At 38.3% G+C, this 21,187-nt stretch overlaps 2 protein-coding genes across 4 annotated transcripts; both read right to left on the bottom strand.

Annotated features, from left to right (window-relative positions):
• Window positions 1–819: 819 nt before the first annotated feature.
• LOC125204967 (putative late blight resistance protein homolog R1B-16) lies at window positions 820–3,203 on the bottom strand. Of its 2 annotated transcripts, none has more exons than XM_048103740.1 (2): window positions 1,283–3,203; window positions 820–1,123 (listed from the first exon to the last, which is right to left on the bottom strand). In XM_048103740.1, the coding sequence occupies exon 1, from the start codon at window positions 3,113–3,115 to the stop codon at window positions 1,292–1,294; it is 1,824 nt and encodes a 607-aa protein (XP_047959697.1). In that variant the 5' UTR covers window positions 3,116–3,203; the 3' UTR covers window positions 820–1,123; window positions 1,283–1,291. The 2 variants fall into 2 exon arrangements, with proteins under 2 accessions (XP_047959697.1, XP_047959698.1); XM_048103741.1 differs by having other exon boundaries at window positions 820–1,028.
• A 14,284-nt stretch (window positions 3,204–17,487) lies between these two features.
• On the bottom strand, window positions 17,488–20,863 carry LOC125204968 (late blight resistance protein R1-A-like). Of its 2 annotated transcripts, none has more exons than XM_048103743.1 (4): window positions 20,565–20,863; window positions 18,194–20,485; window positions 17,991–18,136; window positions 17,488–17,845 (listed from the first exon to the last, which is right to left on the bottom strand). In XM_048103743.1, the coding sequence occupies exons 1-2, from the start codon at window positions 20,842–20,844 to the stop codon at window positions 19,479–19,481; spliced, it is 1,287 nt and encodes a 428-aa protein (XP_047959700.1). In that variant the 5' UTR covers window positions 20,845–20,863; the 3' UTR covers window positions 17,488–17,845; window positions 17,991–18,136; window positions 18,194–19,478. The 2 variants fall into 2 exon arrangements, with proteins under 2 accessions (XP_047959700.1, XP_047959699.1); XM_048103742.1 differs by having other exon boundaries at window positions 17,991–18,118.
• Window positions 20,864–21,187: the final 324 nt, after the last annotated feature.

Genomic DNA, 21,187 nt, shown 5'->3' with positions numbered 1-21,187 from the left:
ATTAAACCTTCTCCGTGGACGTAGGCAATTCATTGCCGAACCACGTAAGTTCTTGTGTGTTTTAGTTTCTTGTTCAACCACCGTGAGTGAGTGTGTGAGATCGGCGGCGCAACCACAACAGACATGCTGAGAATGAATTGCTAAATTTAAAAGTTTAGGGTGAATTGATAAAATCATTAATCAGAGGATTCGGCCATTAACCCAACAATTACAGTGACATCTAACCAATCTACTCCCTCCGTCCCGCTTAAGATGACACATTTTTCTTTTTAGTTTGTCCCAACTAAGATGACACATTTCCTTTTCTGGTAACTTTCTCTCTCCAATTAATACACTCAACCACTTTTTCTCACTCCTATTAAAATATTCATCTTTCTTTATCTCTCTACTTTAATACTTACACCCACCTTCTCTCTCTCCAATTAAACACTTTAACCAATAACTCATAAAATCTCGTGCCGACTAAGCAATGTGTCATCTTAGCCGGGACGGAGGGAGTATGACAAAAGATTCAAATCAATTTATTTGTCGTTTCATTGTGCCTAGCAAAGAATATGGATATATTCTAGAAAAAGGGAAAATAAGAGAAGAAATGGTAATAATCGAATTTCAACTTTATGTCGCTAAACTTCAATTCAACATAATATTAAACATCAAAGAGAGGGAATCATAGAAACATGAAATAAATTGGCAACCTTTGTGATCGGTTGCAATTGAAGCAATCATAGAGAAAATGATATATTTTTGCAGAAGTATGATAAATAAACACATTATTCTAAGACTATTAGAATAAAGAAATTTCAGCTTGAAAACACCATCAACACAATAAATCAATCCACAAAATCAAAGTAAGTTGCAGAAATGTTGTCAATCTAGAAATGAATACAATGCTTGGAGTCTTGGATGGTAAAGACAATAGTACTAAGTAAAAAAAAAATAGCAAACAAACACAACTTGGATCATATTATCCTTTTTTTTAGACATGCATCTTCTCCTTCTATAACCAGACCTGATATGTAGAGCAATTTCTGCAAAGATATTTTGGTAATTACTTCAAAATTGGGTAACCTTCATCTAAATAAGTTGAGCAACCAATATGCTTCTATAATGGGCCAGTGTTGATCTGATTCAAATATGATAAAGGATAACAGAAAAATGTATTAAGAGCATTATTTTGTAGATTATTTTGTTAGAGTCTATATGAAGCGAGGACTATCATTAAGTTAAAAAAAAAGCTTGATAATTAAAATAAATCATTAAGGAAAGAAGGATGAAATGTTACCTAACAAAATCATCTTCTAATAATGATGTCAAGGTCTTCATTGCCGAGTTCATGTTGCTCCTCCTTTATTATTTTGACTGAATCCACCACTGAATCACTGTAATCTTCCACCTTAATTGAGTGAAGTGTTGGTATGTCTCCGATGCATGAAGGAATCTCTCTTAACCTTGGTAGATAACAAAGATGAAGGTGCTCAAGGCGTGGAAAGTGGGTGCTGTCTGTGATCCAACACTCTACATCACATAGCTCAATCATCAAGAACTTGAGATTCGAGAATTGGTCTTCCTCTGTTTCCCACTCAGACCCAACAAATGAATCTTCATGCAGCTCGAGAACTTGAAGATGGGGCAACACACCTATTTTTGTCTTCATGTCTTCCCAAGGTAGATAGGTTTTTTCCAGTATCAAAATCTTGAGGGAATGCGGGAAGCTGACTTGCCGTATGATGTGGGTGTGCTGTGAAGAACACCGCAGCTGAAGATGTTCAAGTTTGTGGAGGAAACAAACATTGTTGAGATGGTAGTAATTATCTTCTTCTTCTGAGGAGTCTTCTCCTAAGGTGTTCACTTTTCTTTCATAGCATAGCCCCAATTGCTTGATATTGGGAATTCTTTTGAGCACCCCCTCCCCAAACTTGAGATTGGACACCGTAAGAAGTGTGTCTAGGTTTTTCAACACCATATCCTCTTTGTCAGTGAAAGAATCGGGGAGACAATATGCACCATCGAGTCTCCCTTCAAGGGTTACGACAAACCTAAGTTGAGGCATCTTCCAAATCTCACAAACGAAATCCATACCGACATTATCTAATATCAGTGTCTGTAAATTCCAGAAAAAATAGACCGAAGAAGGTAATGGAAGCTCCTTAACATCTATGGCAAGAATACGCAAGTTAACTAGCCCACGGAGAATCTCCTCATAATAATCATGACTATCTTCTTCCTCTGAGTATTTCTTTAAAATAACTACCCTCAACAATCTAAAACTATATGATAAACTCTTTATATAATCCACATATAAAGTTCGGAGAAGGGGCACCGATTCCAAGGATTGAAGGAGTGGAGTTGGATACTCTCTTACACTTGACCTGCCTATGACACGACGTTGAGAATTTATGTCTTCTGGAATGCTCCGCTCTTCTAACACCCATAAAAACTTCAATTTTTTTGCTTCTCTCAAACATATATCCCTCAACAGGTCATGCATTTTGAATGATATTAGTTTCCCGTAATAGCGAGTTTCAACTATAAGCATATTTCTATCAATAAGTTCTTCTACATACTCTTCTGCTGCCTCTTCCACACTTTTCCCATTAATTAATTTTACAAATCCCTCGGCAATAGAGGATAAGATGAACTCATTGTTCGAAATCACTTCATCTTCAAAATATTTTCCCATAAAGAGAAAACATGGTTTTAAATGAATTGGCAAGTTATTATAACTCATGTATAGTACTTGCAAGCAACTCTCATCCTTATCCAAATTCACAATTGAACTTATATTTTTTTCAAACAGTCCCCAACTTTCTTTTGTTCGTTCAGACTTTGATAAGAGTCCCCCTATCACAGCAACTGACAATGGAAGTCCCTTACAACCTTCCACAATCTTTTTCCCAACATCCTCCAACTCAAGAGGGCAAGCTTCTTCCCCGAACACAGTTTTGCAAAATAGGTCCCAACTAGCATACTTATCCAAAAATTTCAGATCAAGACCACTGGAGTAGTTAAATTGAGATGCTAAGTTTGATAGCCTTGTTGTCACTACTATTCTACTCCCATTTTTATTATCCGGGAAAAATCTCCTAACTCCATCCCATGACTCAATATTCCACATATCGTCTAGTACGATAAAATACTTCCTTCCATACAAATATTTGTACAAATGATCTCCTAACTCGTCCACACTTATATCACCACTCTTCCCCATGCCTACTTGAGCAAGAACTTGTCTAAGAATTTCTTTTGCATCATACTCTTGGGAAATTGTAGACCATGCACAAACACCAAAAGATTCCGTGACAAGTGGACTTACATAGATATTCCGAGCAAGAGTGGTCTTGCCTATCCCACCCATTCCAACGATCGGGATAATTTGGCGATTGGGTCCTCCTCCAGTGATCTTGTCCAGCATTTGCAACAAGACATCATCAAAACCAATCATGGTGACATTCTTAGCAGTGGAAGCAGTTCTAGACGAGCCTGCAGTAACGGATTTCATTATGTGAAGCTGATCTTGAAGTACCGCCTTCTCATCAATCTCAATCTTGATCAAATTCATGTCTTCTATCACCTTCTGCAGACCTGTTGAAAACAAATTACTTTATTAGAAATTTCTGGATTTTGTAGCAAGCAACTTGAAAACCAAAATCAGGATTTTATGTATAAGGCTTCAGGCAATCAATAAGACCTTCATAGAATTCCATGGAGCTGATATTTTCTACATCATTTCTTGCTCGGACATGAATTTGATCGACAATATAGGACTCGATCACATCTTCAGCAGCGTAAGCTGCTTCAGCAATGCGACTCTCCCAGATATCTTCCTCTTTGGTGTAGCCAACATGGGGAGAATAGCTTTCAAGAAAATGTTGCAGGGATGTAACGGCTTGAATGAGAGATTCAAGCTGTTTTTGGTGGATGGAAATTGGAGGATGTGGATGAGTTTGAAGTTGATCTATAATATGCATAACAGAAAGTAAAGCTCCATAGGCAGCCATTTCACTCAATCTCAATTCACAGACAGACACTAGCAAGATGAAATGAAGGCTATGTTTGCAGAGGAAAGAAACAAACAACTAGTTTTTGATGAATAATAGTATTGGAGATTAGTCTGTCTTAGTTTAAGTTATTAAATTTTTTGTCTAACAACCAATTGATAGATTCTATTCCAAAATTGGATGTCAAATGAATTTCCAATAATTAAGGCAAGTTGAGTACAAACTAATCATTGTTCAATAAGAAAGAATTAATCAGCCCCTTCAAAAAAAGATGATGTAAATTACTTAGACGGCTTTAATGAATTTTGTTTCTCGTGCCATTTTTATAATCCGAAAATATCTGAAATTATGCAAAAACTAGTGTTGTTAAAACTTGTTAACATCAAAGTATTGTGTTTTGTATAAGGGTTAGTGGCCCTCTGAAAGAAAAATAACCCACATGAATTTAAATCATTGATTAAATGAATCTAATCAAGGTTGTTAAGTTTAAACATGTCATAAGAAAGGTTTATTTACTAATAATAAATAAGAAATTATAATAAATAAGAAATACTCGTGCATTGTATGAGACACTAAAATTTGAACCAAAACATTATGAATTAATTAACTTTATCACATAATGCAAATACTTTATTACTTTTCTTGGGATAGACTTGTGTTTTTCACGTAAAATTCACTCGCGATCGTTGCTAAATGCTTTAGATTTATGGAGATCCGATCGTCTTCATGTTTCTCGGAAACTCTTGGATCCGGTTTGGAACGTGTAGATCTGTTGTTGGTTGTTATAGATTTTTGATGGTTTAGATCATATGCATCTCTTTAAGATATTAATCTCACTTTGTTCAAATTTTAAATTTTTTTTTTTGTCTAATAACCAATTGACATATTAGAACAATACAAAATTGGGGTGTCATGAATTTCCAATAATTGAGGCAAGTTGAGTTTATAAAAGTATAGCGTTTACACTAAGAATAAATTAATTAGCACCCTTCAAAAAAGATAATGCTAATTAATTGGACGGCTTTATTAAATTATTGTGACAAGCTTTCATATTAGGTGGATGTTGTGACACTTTAAACAATTACTGATAATGAATACTACTATAATTACAGCTTTTGGCACCATTAATTAGTACAAGAAGACCACGTCTAAAAGATTAGGTTATAAAGGAAAATACTGGATTTTGTTCGTAATTTAAAAATAAATTATATTTCGATAATTATCTTATCTATGCAACCTGCGAAAATTCCTATGTGAACTTATAATAAGAGTTGAACGAAACTAACCATGGTTTTTACTTATTTTCTATATTGGCATAAAAAAAACCCCATTTATGGATAATTCTTGTTGGAGAAGATTGTTTTTACTTATTTTCTATATTGGCATAAAAAAAACCCCATTTATGGATAACTCTTGTTGGAGAAGATTGCGGGAGATACTTGAGAATCAAGTCTTGCCAAAGATAGAAGATTGCAATTATGTTAATTAGGTTTATCACTATAGAAATCCTTATCACTATATATTGGTACATTGTGTATAGTGTAAAATCATCAAGAAATAATACACAGAAACCATTACCGATACAATTCTTCAAAACCATTACCGATACAATTCTTCATGGCCTCAGAGCAGGTTCAATCGTGGCTCAGAACAATATCATCATAGCCACAACATACCAAATTCTCGACCCCATAGCCAAAACCAACCACAGAAATCAAATCCTACATCATAAAAATGTCAGACACCGAGGAGGATACAAAAACCGATCAGAAAATGCCAACAAAATTGAGGAACAGCAAGAACATCACCGTTCCGTACAAACTGAACGGAAAGAATTACCAAATCTGGTCACGATTGATGAAAGTGAAGATAGGAGGCCGAGGGGCCTACTCGTACATCAGGAAGGACCCTCCTGAACCCGGAAGCAAGGGGTACGACGAATGGGAGGAAGACGATTTGGTCGTTTTTTCATGGATCGTCGACAATATCGAAGACGATATTATCGGCGACTTTGCACATCACCTAACCTCGAAGGCGTTATGGGATAGCCTCAGGGTAACTTATGAAAGCAAGGCAGATCCGTATCTCATCTATGACCTGGAAGAGAAGGCAATCAACATTAGACAAGGAAATCTCGATCTGGAGACATACTACCGGAAAATAAATGGGTTGTGGATCAATATTGATCGCTGCCAGAAGCAACAAATCACGTGCTGTGACAAAGGAGTCGACCAGTTTCGCGAATTCTCCAACAACAAGCGATTGATCAAATTCTTAACCGGACTGAATCAAGAATATGACTCAATTAGGAGAGACATCCTCAAAGATGAATCAAATACATCCCTTGAAGAAGCCTACGGCTGGGTAAAGCGAGAAGCTGCATGAAGGAGCATCAACACAACCCCTCAATCCACCGGAGATGCCGACGGCAGAGGAACTGATTCGACAGCCGGAGGAGGAATCGGATACGGTCTCGCCGCCCAGAGCCACCACCCTACCTCTCGCGGACCGCCACGACCCACCACGACCACCAACCGACCGGGAAGCAAGCCGGATAAATCCTGACTGATCTGCTCACATTGCGGGAAACCGAGACATACCCGGGAGGAGGGCTTCCTCTTAATCGGATATCCGGAGTGGTGGGAGGATAAACAGAAGGCGCGAGCGGCTCAGGCGAAGCTGGCGGTCGCCGTCAGCGGGTAACAGAGGCAATTCACTACCGGAAATAAAGAACCGGCGATGGCTGACCAGGGGAAACCGCCGGGAGCTTCAACCAGCGGCGGCGGCGTGCGGGGGTTCGGCAATTTCGCCGAGAGGGCGGAGGAACTGAGAAACGGCGCCGGGAATGGAGGTAACGGGTTTGGTTTTAATCCAAACCCTAGCTATTTCCATAATTTTCGTTTTAACCCCCATGGAAAACATTTATCCCAAAATACACCCCATCTTATTAAAGTAAGACCCCCAGATTCTGTGATATATCAAATTCCCCCCAGACTCTTATTAAAACTTGAACAGGCCCAAATATTTGTAGTTTTGTGTCAAAAAATTCTTTTGCACCACTAGAAAATGTTTCCGCTGCATTTCATGTCTATAATGATGATAGAACGAGAACTAAAGGGTGGATTTTTTATTGTGGAGCCACAGACACTATGACCCCGGATAGAGATGATTTTAGTAGCTATGATAAGTTACTGATACATATATTAAGACTGCAAATGGAGAATTGATTATTGTTGTTGGGACGGGAACCATTGATATATCTCTAACTCTCCGTTTGTCGAACTGTTTACATGTTCCTACATTATCTCAGAGATTGATGTCTATTAGTCATGTGACTAGAGATCTGAATTGTACGCTTCTGATGCATCCCACTTTTTGTATATTACAGGATATTCAGACGAAGAGGATTCTTGGGCGTGGCACTGAGAAGCAAGGACTTTACTATGTGGATGAGATAGCTCAACATGACAATGCGATGCTGGCTCACGGACCCACGAAACAAGAAATTTGGCTGTGGCACCGAAGACTAGGACACCCTTCTCCTGGTTACTTTAAACTTCTTTTTCCAAACATTTCAATTCCTGCTGATTTTTCATGTGAAACATGTGTTTTGGCCAAGAGCCATGGACAGTCTTTTAAACCTACAAACACTCGTATGAATTTCATTTTTTCTTTGATACATTCTGATGTGTGGGGTCCTGCACCAATTACTGGTGGGGGCAGTTTTCGTTATTTTGTGATAATTGTGGATGATTGCACTAGAATGACCTGGATATATTTTTTGAAACATAAATATGAAGTTGTCGAAAAATTTATCCTTTTCTATAAAATGATACAAACCCAATTCCCCACTACCATAAAAACCCTTAGGTCAGACAATGGGAGGGAATTCGTTAACAGTTCGATGACCCAGTTTTGTAAAGACAAGGGAATGATCCACCAAACATCTTGTGCCTACACACCAGAACAAAATGGGGTAGCCGAAAGGAAGAATAGAACAATCCTCGAGATCACTAGAGCCTTAATGATCGAATCCAAAGTACCAAAACACTTTTGGCCCGAAGCCATAGCCACATCTGTCTATCTCATGAACCGACTTCCCACAAAAACTCTCAACAAAAAAACCCCACTTGATATCCTATCCACAAAGACCAAAATTCCTCAACACCTAAACCTTTCCCCAAAAGTCTTCGGCTGCACTGTCTATGTCCATATCCCGAAACACGAGAGAACCAAATTGTCACCCAGTGCAACCAAGTGTGTCTTCCTCGGGTATGGGATAAACCAGAAAGGATACCGATGTTTTGACCCTAACACTAAAAAAATCACCACTACCATGAACTGTAACTTCCTAGAAACCGAGTTCTTCTACCATACCCACCTTAGTAGTCAGGGGGAGAGTGAACCAGGTAGTTCGTCGGACTGCCTAAGTTGGGTTGTGCCACTTCCAAATTCTTCGATTGAGGATCTAACAGAACCAGTGGTCATTTCTGCCGAGCAAGTCTCACCACAACAGTCATCTCATCCGCGACCCACAGATCCTCTTCCAATGATATCCGAGGTAATTCCTGAACCAAGTCCCAGTGAAAATACAGTTTCTCCTGACTCTATGAATACAGAGTCTCTAGAAGCAGATAACACGGTGGATAGTGACACTGGGAGGTACATTCTTCCTTATCGGACGACAAGAGGAATCCCACCGAAGAGGTATTCTCCCGAAAAGATTGGAAAGAAGAGCCGTTATGGAGTAGCAAACTTCGTGCAAGGGAATTTGGCTAAAATGGCACGAGCCTTTGAAGCCGCACTGTACGAAGAAGAAGAAATTCCACAATCGGCAGAGGAAGCAATGAAACACAAGCATTGGAGGGATGCTATGATCACGGAAATGAGAGCACTAATGAGGAACAACACGTGGGTGAAATGCAAGTTGCCTAAAGGAGTAAAGAGAAGGCCGGACGGCACGATAAAAAGGTACAAAACCAGACTCATGGCTAAAGGATACACTCAGACCTATGGTATTGACTATGATAAGACTTTTTCACCTGTGGCGAAGATTAATACTGTGAGAGTGCTTTTCTCGATTGCTGCTAACAAGGATTGGCCGCTTCATCAATTCGATGTGACCAATGCCTTCTTGCATGGGGAGCTACCAAAACCAGTTTTCATGGAGCCTCCACCCGGTTTTACCAATGAATTCCAGGTTGGGGAGGTGTGCCAATTGAAAAAGACATTGTACGGACTTAAGCAATCTCCAAGAGCCTGGTTTGGGAGGTTCACGGAGGTGATGAAGAAGTATGGATACAAACAGAGCAATTCCGACCACACATTGTTCATCAAGAAGAAAGGAGGTAAAATCACGTGCCTGATTATATATGTAGATGACATGATTATCAACGGAGACGATATAAAGGAGATGACCGAGCTAAGGAGAAATTTGTTCACCGAATTCGAGATGAAGGATCTAGGACTCCTTAAGTACTTCCTGGGAATAGAAGTGCTGAGATCGAAAAAGGGAATTTTCATAAATCAGAGAAAGTACATACTCGACCTCTTGGCAGAAGTTGGGATGTTGGACTGTAAGCCTGCAGACACTCCGATGGTCCAAAATCATGGACTACAGATGAGAAAGGAGGCCAGACTGGCGGACAAGGGGAGATATCAGAGGCTAGTTGGGAAATTGATTTATTTATCTCACACTAGGCCAGACATTGCCTATGCGGTGGGGATAGTAAGTCAGTTTATGCATGCACCGCAAGAGGAACACTAGGAAGCAGCTATAAGGGTTGTCCGGTACTTGAAGGGAACAACAGAACATGGACTCCTGTTTGAGAAACATCGGCACTTGGAAATACACGGATTTACTGATGCAGATTGGGCAGGTAATCCGAATGACAGAAAATCAACTGCGGGCTACTTTACCTTTGTTGGAGGGAATCTTGTGACTTGGAGAAGCAAGAAACAAAAAGTGGTAGCACTATCTAGTTCAGAGGCAGAATTTCATGGGATTAAGAGTGGACCGACTGAACTACTATGGCTAAGGAAGCTTTTGCGAGAATTAGGCTTGCACTCATCTCAGACGTGCAAGTTATTTTGTGACAACAAGGCAGCTATCAGCATTTCGGAAACTCCAGTCCAACATGATTGGACTAAACATGTTGAAGTGGATAGACACTTCATAAAGGAGAATATTGAGGCAAAGATAGTAGATATGCCGTATGTCAAATCTGAGCTAGCAGATATCCTTACAAAAGCGGTGAATTCGAAGCTATTTCGAGAAGTTTTGTGCAAGTTGAGCATCGGAAACCCCGTCGCTTAACTTGAGGGGGAGTGTTGGAGAAGATTGCGGGAGATACTTGAGAATCAAGTCTTGCCAAAGATAGAAGATTGCAATCAATGTAATTATGTTAATTAGGTTTACCATGTATAGGAATCCTTAGCACTATATATTGGTACATTGTGTATAGTGTAAAATCATCAAGAAATAATACACAGAAACCATTACCGATACAATTCTTCAATTCTTTCTCTCAAATATAAATAATTCTCTCTCTCAAATATCATGGCATGCTGATGCAAGTAGCAGAATACTTACAAATTGGGTCTCCTATATATATGGAAGCCCAACCCAATCTATAATGGGCTAGTGAATTTATTTTAACCCAATTCATCTCTTTTTCTGGATACGAAACTTGAAATTATTTCAACCCAATTATAATATGATAAATAAACACATTAATTCTTCTATAAGATTTAAGAAGTTTCAGCTTGAAAAAACAAATTCTCAATCTCAAAGGACAAAGTCACAAAATCATATACTTAGTTGCAGAAATGTTCTCAACAATACTTGGACCCTTGGATGGTAAAGACACTAGTAATTAAGTTTAAAAAAAAAGAAAGCAAACAAACACAACTTGGATCATCTCCATTTCGTAGACTTGCATTAGACATGATCAATTTCTGCAAAGATATGTTGGTAGTTATTTAAAAATTGGGTAGCCAAGTTGAGCAACCAATATGCTTCTACAATGGGGTCGGTGTTGTTATGATTTCAAATGAATAAGGAAGGAAATTTATTATCATAAAGGATTAGGATTATAGAAAAATGTAATAAACATGTAATTAATTAACAAAAGGTTTGTGTACTTGATCAAGAACTTGTCTAAGAAATTTGTTGTGCATTATACTATTGTGAAATTACATACCACGCACAAACAACAAAAGATTCCTGGACAAGTGGACTTACAAAGATATTCCGAGCAAGAGTGGTCTTGCCTATCCCACCCATTCTAACGATCGGGATAATTTGGCGAGTGGGTCCTCCTCTAGTGATCTTGTCCAGCATTTGATCCAAGACTTCATTAAAACCAATCATGGTGGCATTCTTAGCACTGAAACAAAAGAGCGAGTTAAACATAATCCTAGAAGCGTTCCGGCGCCTTGATGTTGCATCTGGGCTGGCACGGTTGGAGAATGGGTGGCTGATGATGGTATGCCCGTATCAGTTTATATCGTCCTTCATTTATGTAGCAAGACACATTCATTATGAATATTTGGTAAAAAGTTAAATAATCATGCATCAAGGAAAAGAAGTTGGAACTATATATTACCCATAAATATTTGGTCGTGATCACAATTTGAAGGTCTTCATTGCGAGTTCCTGTTGCTCCTCCTTTATTTTCCGAGCTGATTCCACCACAGAATCACTACAACGTAGCAACTTGGTATGTCTCCTATGCATACAGGAATCTCCTTCAATCTTCGTATACAGCCAAGATGAAGGTGTTCAAGCCGAGGAAAGTGGGTTTCGTCTGTGATCCAAAACTCTAGATCACAATCATGAATCAGCAAGAACTTGAGATTCAAGAATTGGTCTTCCAATGTTTTCCACTCGGACCCAATAAAAGACTTGTTTTTCAGCTTGAGAACTTGAAGAAGGGGCAACGAACCTATTTTTTCCATCGTGTCGTTCCAATCTAAAAAGGTAAGTTGCAGTGCCAACTTCTGGAGGGAACAAGGAAAGCTCACTTCTCGCATGCAGTGGCTGTATTCTCTAGAAGACCTATGGCCAAGGGATTCGAGCTTGTGGAGGCAACCAATCTCGTGGAGTTGGTAATCATCATCTTCTTTTTCTTTTCCTTCGATGCATTTATAGCACAACTTCAATGTTTTGATATTGGGGATTCTTTTAAGCACCCCCCCACCAAACTTGAGATTGAACACTCTACCAAGTGACTGTAGGTTTTCCATCACCATATCCTCTTCGTCGCTGGGAGGATCCGGGACATGAAATGCACCATCCTTTTTCCCAAAGTTGATGATTCTAATGTGCCTAAGTTGTGGCATCTTCCATAAATCGAAATCATAATTCTCAAATACCATAGTATTAAAAATCAGTATCTGAAAATTCCATGCAAAAGAGAAGGAAGAAGGTAAAAATTTCAACATAGGAACATCAACATTGAGAGAAAGAAGACGCAAGTTAATTTGCTTAAGATAATTCTTCAGAAAATTACTATTACTCCGATGGTCTATGTATAACAGCTGTACGTTAAACATAGATACCCTCAACAATCTAAAGTTATCTGATATATCGTTGGAGTTATCCCAAAGCAAGAACGAACAAGTGCTGCAGATTGAATAAGTTGAGAATGACGTTCCCTCCATGACATAGATTGAATAAGTTGAGATTCATATTCCTTCCATGACCAACTTAACATACGGCGATACGGAAACATTCCCTCTGGAATGCTCTTCTGTTTCTGTTGCGGCACATGTAGAAACTTCAATTTTCGAGCTTCTCTCGAACACACATCCCTCAACAAGTTATGCATTTTCAATGATTTTAGTTTCCCACAATGCTTCCGCTTTTCAACTATAAGGAGATTTCTATCAACAAGTTCTTCTATGTACTTTTCTGCTACCTCTTCCAAACTTTTCCCATTAATTGATGTCAAGTTGGTATAACAACCACCCCTTTTGAGCTGCAAGAGCAATGAGCATCCGGATTGTATCCAAACGTGAAACCGGCGAAAATGTTCGTCGTAGTCGATTCCGGGCTGTTGTGTGTAGCCTTTTGCTACAAGTCTTGCCTTATTTTTTGAAATGATCCATCTTCATTTACTTTAACTTTGTAGACCCATTTCACTCCAATGATTTCTTTTTCTCGTGGGCGTTCGACCAACTCTCATGTCTTGTTCTTTTCGATCACATCAATTTCTTCTTGCATGCTTCATCAAAATTTTCAGGTTCTATGAGGCAAACATTGCATCTCTCATAGACATCTTGCAAGCTTTTCATTGTAGGAGCAGGACTTGATGATGATGTGGACGAATTTGGATCCGAGTTAGAGCTTGAATCATTTGGGGATGAAAAATCAGTACCTTCATCACCATCTCCCTAATCTTCAACGGTTGAAACTAGCTTTGTTTCATCAATGATTGATCCATTCTTCTACACTTCATTTACTTCCCAATTCCAACTTGCATTTTCGTCAAATATCACATCTCGACTTGTGATAACACTTCTTGTCTTCAAGTTGTAAAGTCTATAGCCTTTGGACATGTTGCTATAGCCAACAAGTATACATTTCACACTTGTTTCATCAAGCTTTTGCCTTTTTTCTTTTGGAATTTGGGCATAGCAAACTGACCCAAAAACTCTCAAATGCTTCACTGATGGCTTTTTTTCACTCCATGCTTCAATTGGAGTTCTATCCATCACAACTTTTGTTGGACATCGATTCAGCAAGTATACTGCTGTATGAACGACATCTGTCCAAAAACTTTTAAGCAATCCTTTGGCATGTATCATTGATTTTGCCACTCCATCACCGTCCTATTCTTGCGTTCGGATACACCATTTTGTTGTGGTGTGTATCCAACACTTAGTTGTCTTCCAATGCCTTCTTCTTCACAATACTTGGTGAATTTATTTGTAGTGTACTCCTTTCCATTGTCACTTCTTTGCACTTTGATGGTACGACCACTTTGATTCTCCACAAAGAGCTTGAATTTCCGAAAGACTTCAAACACTTCAGATTTTTACTTCAAGATGTAAACCCACGTCATACGAGTAAAATCATCAATGAAGAGAATGAAGTACCTATTTCCACCATTAGAATTTATCGACATTGGTCCGCACACATCGGTGTGTACAAGCTCTAGAGTTTCCTTTGCTCTCCAAGCAACTCCTTTTGGAAACGGTAGTCGGTGATGATTTCCAAGTGCGCATCTGATAGGGACTTGATATTTTATTTTATTCCAAAAGGGAGCTAATATTCTCTCCGTATATTTATTTAGTTTATTTATGTTTTAGTATTATTTAGTTATTATGATTTTATTTACTTTCCATAGTGGTTAAGATTTGATTTGCTTTCCATAGTTTATAGGAGATCTTTTTATACCACACATATTATAAATATGTGTGAAGTCTTTTATTATTATTATCAAGCAGAATGAAGAATTAAAATATTAATCTCATTCTCTCCATCGGTTCTCCCTCTTGGAGAAACCGCCAATCTCTCCAAATCTCTACAAAGTCACGTTGTTTTCCTCTTTTTCAATATTTTCTTCCATAAGAATTAACCTCCCGTTAATTCCTATCAAATTGGTGCTTTCATTAGGTTCTCATCCTCCTATTGCTTTCTACCACCATGTCCGTCTTGTTGTCAAACTCTCCACCATACTCTCCTCCTCGGTTTTCTGGTGTTAACCCCATGAGATGGATTTTGGATGTTCAGGAGTATTTTGACTATCATTTGTTTTCTGATACTGATCGTTTGTTTTTTGTGAGGTTATTTTTTGACCATCCAGCATCTGTATGGCTCCACGAGTATCGACACTCGTATCCTAATTGCTCCTGGCAAGAATTTCTGGATGTTGTTTATCATAACTTTGATGAGGATGCAATTTACTTCGCGGAGACGAATAAACTTCTCAACAAAATTTCGAAGGCAGTTGCATATTTAGTGCATATTTAGCAAAAAAGGAGGCCATGGCTAAAAAGGAGGCAACATCTGATTCTATTGTTGAGACTATTGCAAAAAATGACGATGTGTCAACAACAAATGTCAAGCCTGAACCCGTCATCGATGAGACGGAAAAAGATGACGACGAATCGCCTCAAAAGTTGGATGAGGCAATGGCTTTGGTGGAAACCAAATGTCCTCCACAATCTCATAGCCCAAAAATCAATGTTGTCATCATTGGTTATGTCACTGAAATCGCTGAAGAGATCTCATGCCCGAAGACGGTTTCTCCATCATTCGTTGAGGTCACAAGCGATACAATTTTCTTTGAAGATCTAAACAAAGACAACGAGATGGAAGATTATTTTTCTAACTTCCACCTTGAGGGCAAGGTGGTTTTCAACGGCTGGAGAGTTGATAGGGACCTGATATTTTATTTTATTCCGAAAGGGAGCTAATATTCTCTCCGTATATTTATTTAGTTTATTTATATTTTAGTATTATTTAGTTATTATGATTTTATTTACTTTCCATAGTGGTTAAGATTTGATTTGCTTTTCATAGTTTATAGGAGATCTTTTTGTACCACACATATTATAAATATGTGTGGAGTCTTTTATTATTATCAAGCAGAATGAAGAATTAAAATATTAATCTCGTTCTCTCCATCGGTTCTCCCTCTTGGAGAAACCGCCAATCTCTCCAAATCTCTACAAAGTCACGTTGTTTTCCTCTTTTTCAATATTTTCTCTTCCATAAGAATTAACCTCACGTTAATTCCTATCAGCATCCTTCACAGACATGTTGCTGTGTTTCTCCAATTTTTGGCAGGCCATGGACCATATTTTTGTTATGTAGTAGCTTGAGACTATTGAAGTTCAAGTTGCCAAGTCTCAAATGCCATAACCATGATTCATCCATTACTTGAGCTTTCATTGCCACATTTTCAGCATACTTGAATGTGAGAGGAAAGCTGCAACTCTTCTCCATTTGAATTTTTGCCACAATTTGCTTCGCCCCCTCTTTATCTAGTATGACACATGAATTTCCTTCGAAATGGACAGTGTATCCATGTTCAATAAGTTGTCCAACACTCAACAAATTCTGCCTCAAATCTGGTACAAGTAGCACATCACTTATGCGCTTCATCCCTTTCTTCGTGTCAACACTTATCGTCCCTTTTCCCTGGGCTTTGACAAGAGCACCATTTCCCATCTTAACTTGATAATTTACAGATGTATCAATGCTCACAAAGATGGACTCATCACCTGTCATGTGGTTACTATAGCCACTGTCAATGTACCACACATCTTCATCTTTTTGTTTTTTGCTTTGTGAAGCATAAAACATATATTCTTCACTCTGCTTTTCTTCCAAAAAGTTTGCATGCTGCTGTTGTTGTGGTTGATTGTTGGCGTAGCAATCCTTTTGAAGATGACCAAACCGACTACATTTGTGGCATTTCGGCTTGTCCTTGAACCAACAATCCTTGTACTCATGGTTACTGTTTCCACATTGAGTACACTTCTTCCCATTTTCAGCTTTGTGAAAACCTCTACCACCATGTTTGGTTTTCTCTTGACCTCTTCCACGACCATAGGTTCCACTACGATTTTGTTGGCCACCACTAAACGAAGATTCACCAACACTTTTAGCATTCAAATGTAGTTTTGATTGAAATGCACTCTCAATCGGCTTTTCCGATTGCCTTAACAGCCTTTCTTCATATGATTTCAAAGAACCCATCAACTCATGAATGCTCATTTGAGAAATGTCTTTAGTTTGCTCAATAACAGCAACTATAGCATTAAACCTTTTTGGAAGACATATCAAAATCTTTTCTATCATTTTCTGATCTGAAAGCTCTTCACCATACACTCTCATTTGATTTGTGAGCTCAATAAAACTTGAATGAAACTGATTTAAGGTTTCATTGTCTTTCATTTTTGTATTCTCAAAATCTCTTCGTAGAGTTTGGAGTTTAATGGCTCTAACCTTTTCATCTCCTCCAAATTCTTTTTGAAGAATCTCCCATGCCTCCTTTGATTTTTCAGCTCCCATGATTCGAGGGAAAATCGAATCGGCGACGGCTAGTTGGATCTTTGACAAAGCTGCAGCATCTCTTTGCTTCGTCTTCTTTAACTCCTTTATTTGAGCCGTTGTAGGATTCTCGTTTGCTTCGTCGTAGCCTTCATCGACGAGCTCCCACAAGTCCAATGAGGCAAGTAGTGTCTTCATCTTCTTGCACCAAAACTCAAAGTTCTCTCCGGCAAAGATTGGTAGAGAAACATGTTGTGAGTTCTCCATTTTGTATGAGATACTCTGCTGAAACATGACAGCAACTATTGCTCTTCCTTTCACCTTCTTGAGGCTTTTTTTTTGTTGGAGAAATCCTAGTATTTCAACTAGGCTCTGATGCCACAACTGTTGGATCGTTGGCACTAGAATTTCTCTTTGTTTTTTTGATTGAGATAATGGTTGTATAGTTTTTGTTTTTGGAGCTGTTACGGAGGTGAGTTTGCAGGGAGAAAAATTGATTCTTAGATAGATTTGAAAATGGTTCAACTTACAAAAGACTCTCCATCTCTACTAATTAAAGATGGAATACGAGACTTCTTTTCTAGGAAATGAAAACACATGCTAGAGAATTAATGAGTAGTGTCATAATCAGCCAACCTACTAATGACACTCTAAACTTTTTCTGCTGCACGTTAACTACAAATCTAGAAATGAATAAAATAGTTGGAGTCTTGGATGGTAATTAAAGACCACAGTAAGTTACAAAAACATAGCAAACAAACACAACGTGGATCATATTCTCCATATTGTAGACTTAAGCATCTTCTCCTTGTATAAGCAGGCATGATCTGTGGAGCAATTTCTGCAAAGATACCTTGGTAGTTATTTAAAATTCATCTAAATAAGTTGAACAAACAATATGCTTCTATAGTTAATGGGCCAGTGTTGTTATAATTTCAAATGAAAAACGAAGAAAAATTGATTCAAATAGTATGATAAAGTATTACCAGGTAGTAATCTTCTTCTCATTCTCCTGAAGCATCTTCTTCTGAGGAGTCTTCTTCTCCTGCGAAGGCATCTTCTTCTTCTTCTCCTTCTCCTTATCCTTCTCCTTAGGAGGAGAAGTCTTTTCTTCCTATTAGAATTTTTGAAGCTGAAAAAAAATGGTTTAAAATAATCATTGAAGAAAAGAAGGTGGAGCTGTTAGTACCTTTCTTATACTTCCATCGAACAATGATTTGAAGGCCTTGATTGCCGAGATCCTGTTGCTCCTCCTTTATTATTTCAGTTGAATCCACCACAGAATGACTACAATCTTCGAGCGTAATTGAGTGAAGTGTTGGTATGTCTCCGATGCATGAAGGAATCTCCCTCAAATGCTCAATCCAGCTAAGATGAAGGTGCTCAAGGCGTGGAAAGTGGGTGCTTTCTGTGAACCACCACTCTACATCACATTCCTCAATCAGCAAGAACTTTAGATTCAAGAATTGGTCTTCGGTTGTTTCCCACTCAGACCCGATAAATGAATCGTTTTTCAGCTTGAGAACTTGAAGATGGGGCAAAACACCTATTTTTGTCTTCATGTCTTCCCAAGGAAGTTTGGTATATCCTAATGTCAACTTCTTGAGGGAATATGGGAAGCTCACTTCTTTCAAACAAAGCATTTTTTCCGGAGACCAAGAAATCCAAAAATCTTCAAGTTTGTGGAGGCAACAAAGATTGTTGAGACCGTAATAGTCTTCTTCCGCTGTGATGTTATAGTATAACTTCAATTTTTTGATATTGGAGATTTTTTTAACCACCCCCTCACCAAACCTAAGCTTCTCCACATAATAAAGTGTCTGTAGGTTTTCCAACACCACCATATCATCTTCATCACTGAGAGAATTGGGGAAACAATATGCACCATCAAGTATCCCTGCATAATTGGTTATGACATGCCTAAGTCGAGGCACCTTCCAGATCTCAAAAACACAATCACGATCGCCGAAGGAAATTTGCGTCTTTAAAATTATTGTCTGTAAATTCCAGAGAAAACACACAGAAGAAGGAACTCTGGAAAACACACGCTTATTAACAGCGACAACAAGAAGACGCAAGTTAACCAGCCCACGAAAAATCTCCTCATACCTATCTTCTTCCACAAAATATTTGGCAAACATTAGTACCCTTGACAATCTAAAAGTACATGGCAAACTCCCTGGATATATGTTTAGAAAAGTCCGAAGGCATGCAGATTCCAAGGGTTGAAGGAGCGCCGTTGGATATTCATCTTCATTCAACCTGCTTACGATACGGCGTTGAGAATTTATGGATTCTGCAATCCTCTGCTTTTCCAACACACTTAAAAACTTCAACTTTCGACCTTCTCTCACACATACATCCCTCAACAGGTCATGCATTTTCAACGACTTTAGTTTCCCACAATGCATGCGTTTTTCAACTATAACCATATTTCTATCAACAAGTTCTTCCACATACTCTTCTGCTGCCTCTTACAAACCTTTTCCATTAATTGGTTTTACTAATCCCTCCGCAACCAATAATTGGATGATAATAGTGATTGGAATCACAATATCTTCTTCATATATTCCCAAATACAGAAAACATGGTTTTAAATGAACCGGCAAGCTATTATAACTCATGTATAATACTTGTAAGCAACTCTCGTTATCATCCAAATTCACAATTGAACTTATATTTTTTTCAAACAATCCCCAACTTTCTTTTGCTCGTTCAGACTTTGATAAGAGTCCCCCTATCACAGCAACAGACAATGGAAGTCCCTTACAACCTTTCACAATCTTTTTCCCAACGTCCTCCAACTCTAGAGGGCAAGCTTCTTCCTCGAACACAGTTTTGCAAAATAGGTCCCAACAAGCATCCTCATCCAAAAATTTCAAATCTAGACCATTGGAGTAGTTAAATTGAGATGCCAAGTTTGATAGCCTCGTAGTCACTACTATTCTACTCCCATTTTTACTATCCGGAAAGAATCTCCGAACTCCACCCCATGCCTCAATGGTCCACATATCATCCATTACAATAAAATACTTCCTTCCAAACAAATATTTGTACAAATGATCTCCTAACTCATCTACACTTAAATCACCCCCTTTCCCCTTGTCTACTTGATCAAGAATTTGTCTAAGAATTTCTTGGGCATCATACCCTTGAGAAATTGTTGACCAAGCACAAACATCAAAATATTCCTGAACAGCTGGACTTACAAAGATGTTCCGAGCAAGAGTGGTCTTGCCTATCCCACCCATTCCAACGATCGGGAGAATTTGGCGAGTGGATCCTCCTCCGGTGATCTTGTCCAGCATCTGATCCAAGACATCATCAAAACCAATCATGGTTACATTCTTAGCAGTGGAAGTAGATCTAGACGAGTCTGCAGGAGTAACAGATTTCATGATGTGAAGCTGATCTTGGACTACCACTTTCTCACCAATCTCAATCATGATCAAATTCATGTTTTCTATCACCTTCTCCAGAGCTGTTCAAAACAAATGAGTTGATTAGAAAATTCTGGCAACTTGAAAACCAAAATAATGATTTTATGTAATCAACAAGACCTTGATAGAATTGACGTGAGCTAAAGTATTGTATATCAATTTCTGACCGATAACGAACTTGATCAACAATGTACGTCTCGATCACATCTTCAGCATCATAAGCTGCTTCAGCAATGCGACTCTCCCAATAGTCTTCATGCTCGGTGTAGCCACCGTGGGGAGAATAGCTTTCAAGAAAATGTTGCAGGGATGTAACGGCTTGAATGAGAGATTCAAGCTGTTTTTGGTGGATGGAAATTGGAGGGTTTGGATGAGTTTGAAGTTGATCTATGATATTCATTACAGAAATTAGAGCTCCATAGGCAGCCATTTCACTCAAGAAGATTATCTTTGTAAAACAAGTTTATCATGAATAGCGTAGCAATTGGATGATTATATCTTTCCCACTATCTGTTATGGGCCACAAATTCGACTACTTTCTGAAAAGAAATTGATCTCTTGATTCACTTTTTATGCCATCAATAATTTTAATTTAAAACATAAATAAAATAACTAAGGTGTATGGTATTACAAAATATTCTAGACAACATAAACAATTTTAAATAATATAAAAAAAGTACATAAAACCACACTTACAAATAATATTTCCATAATGCCATTAAATTGAATAAAAATAAATAATT

This window comes from Salvia hispanica, chromosome 2, assembly GCF_023119035.1.
Source record: "Salvia hispanica cultivar TCC Black 2014 chromosome 2, UniMelb_Shisp_WGS_1.0, whole genome shotgun sequence".
Lineage (NCBI taxonomy): Eukaryota > Viridiplantae > Streptophyta > Magnoliopsida > Lamiales > Lamiaceae > Salvia > Salvia hispanica.
This window is presented reverse-complemented; position numbering and strand designations above follow the sequence as displayed.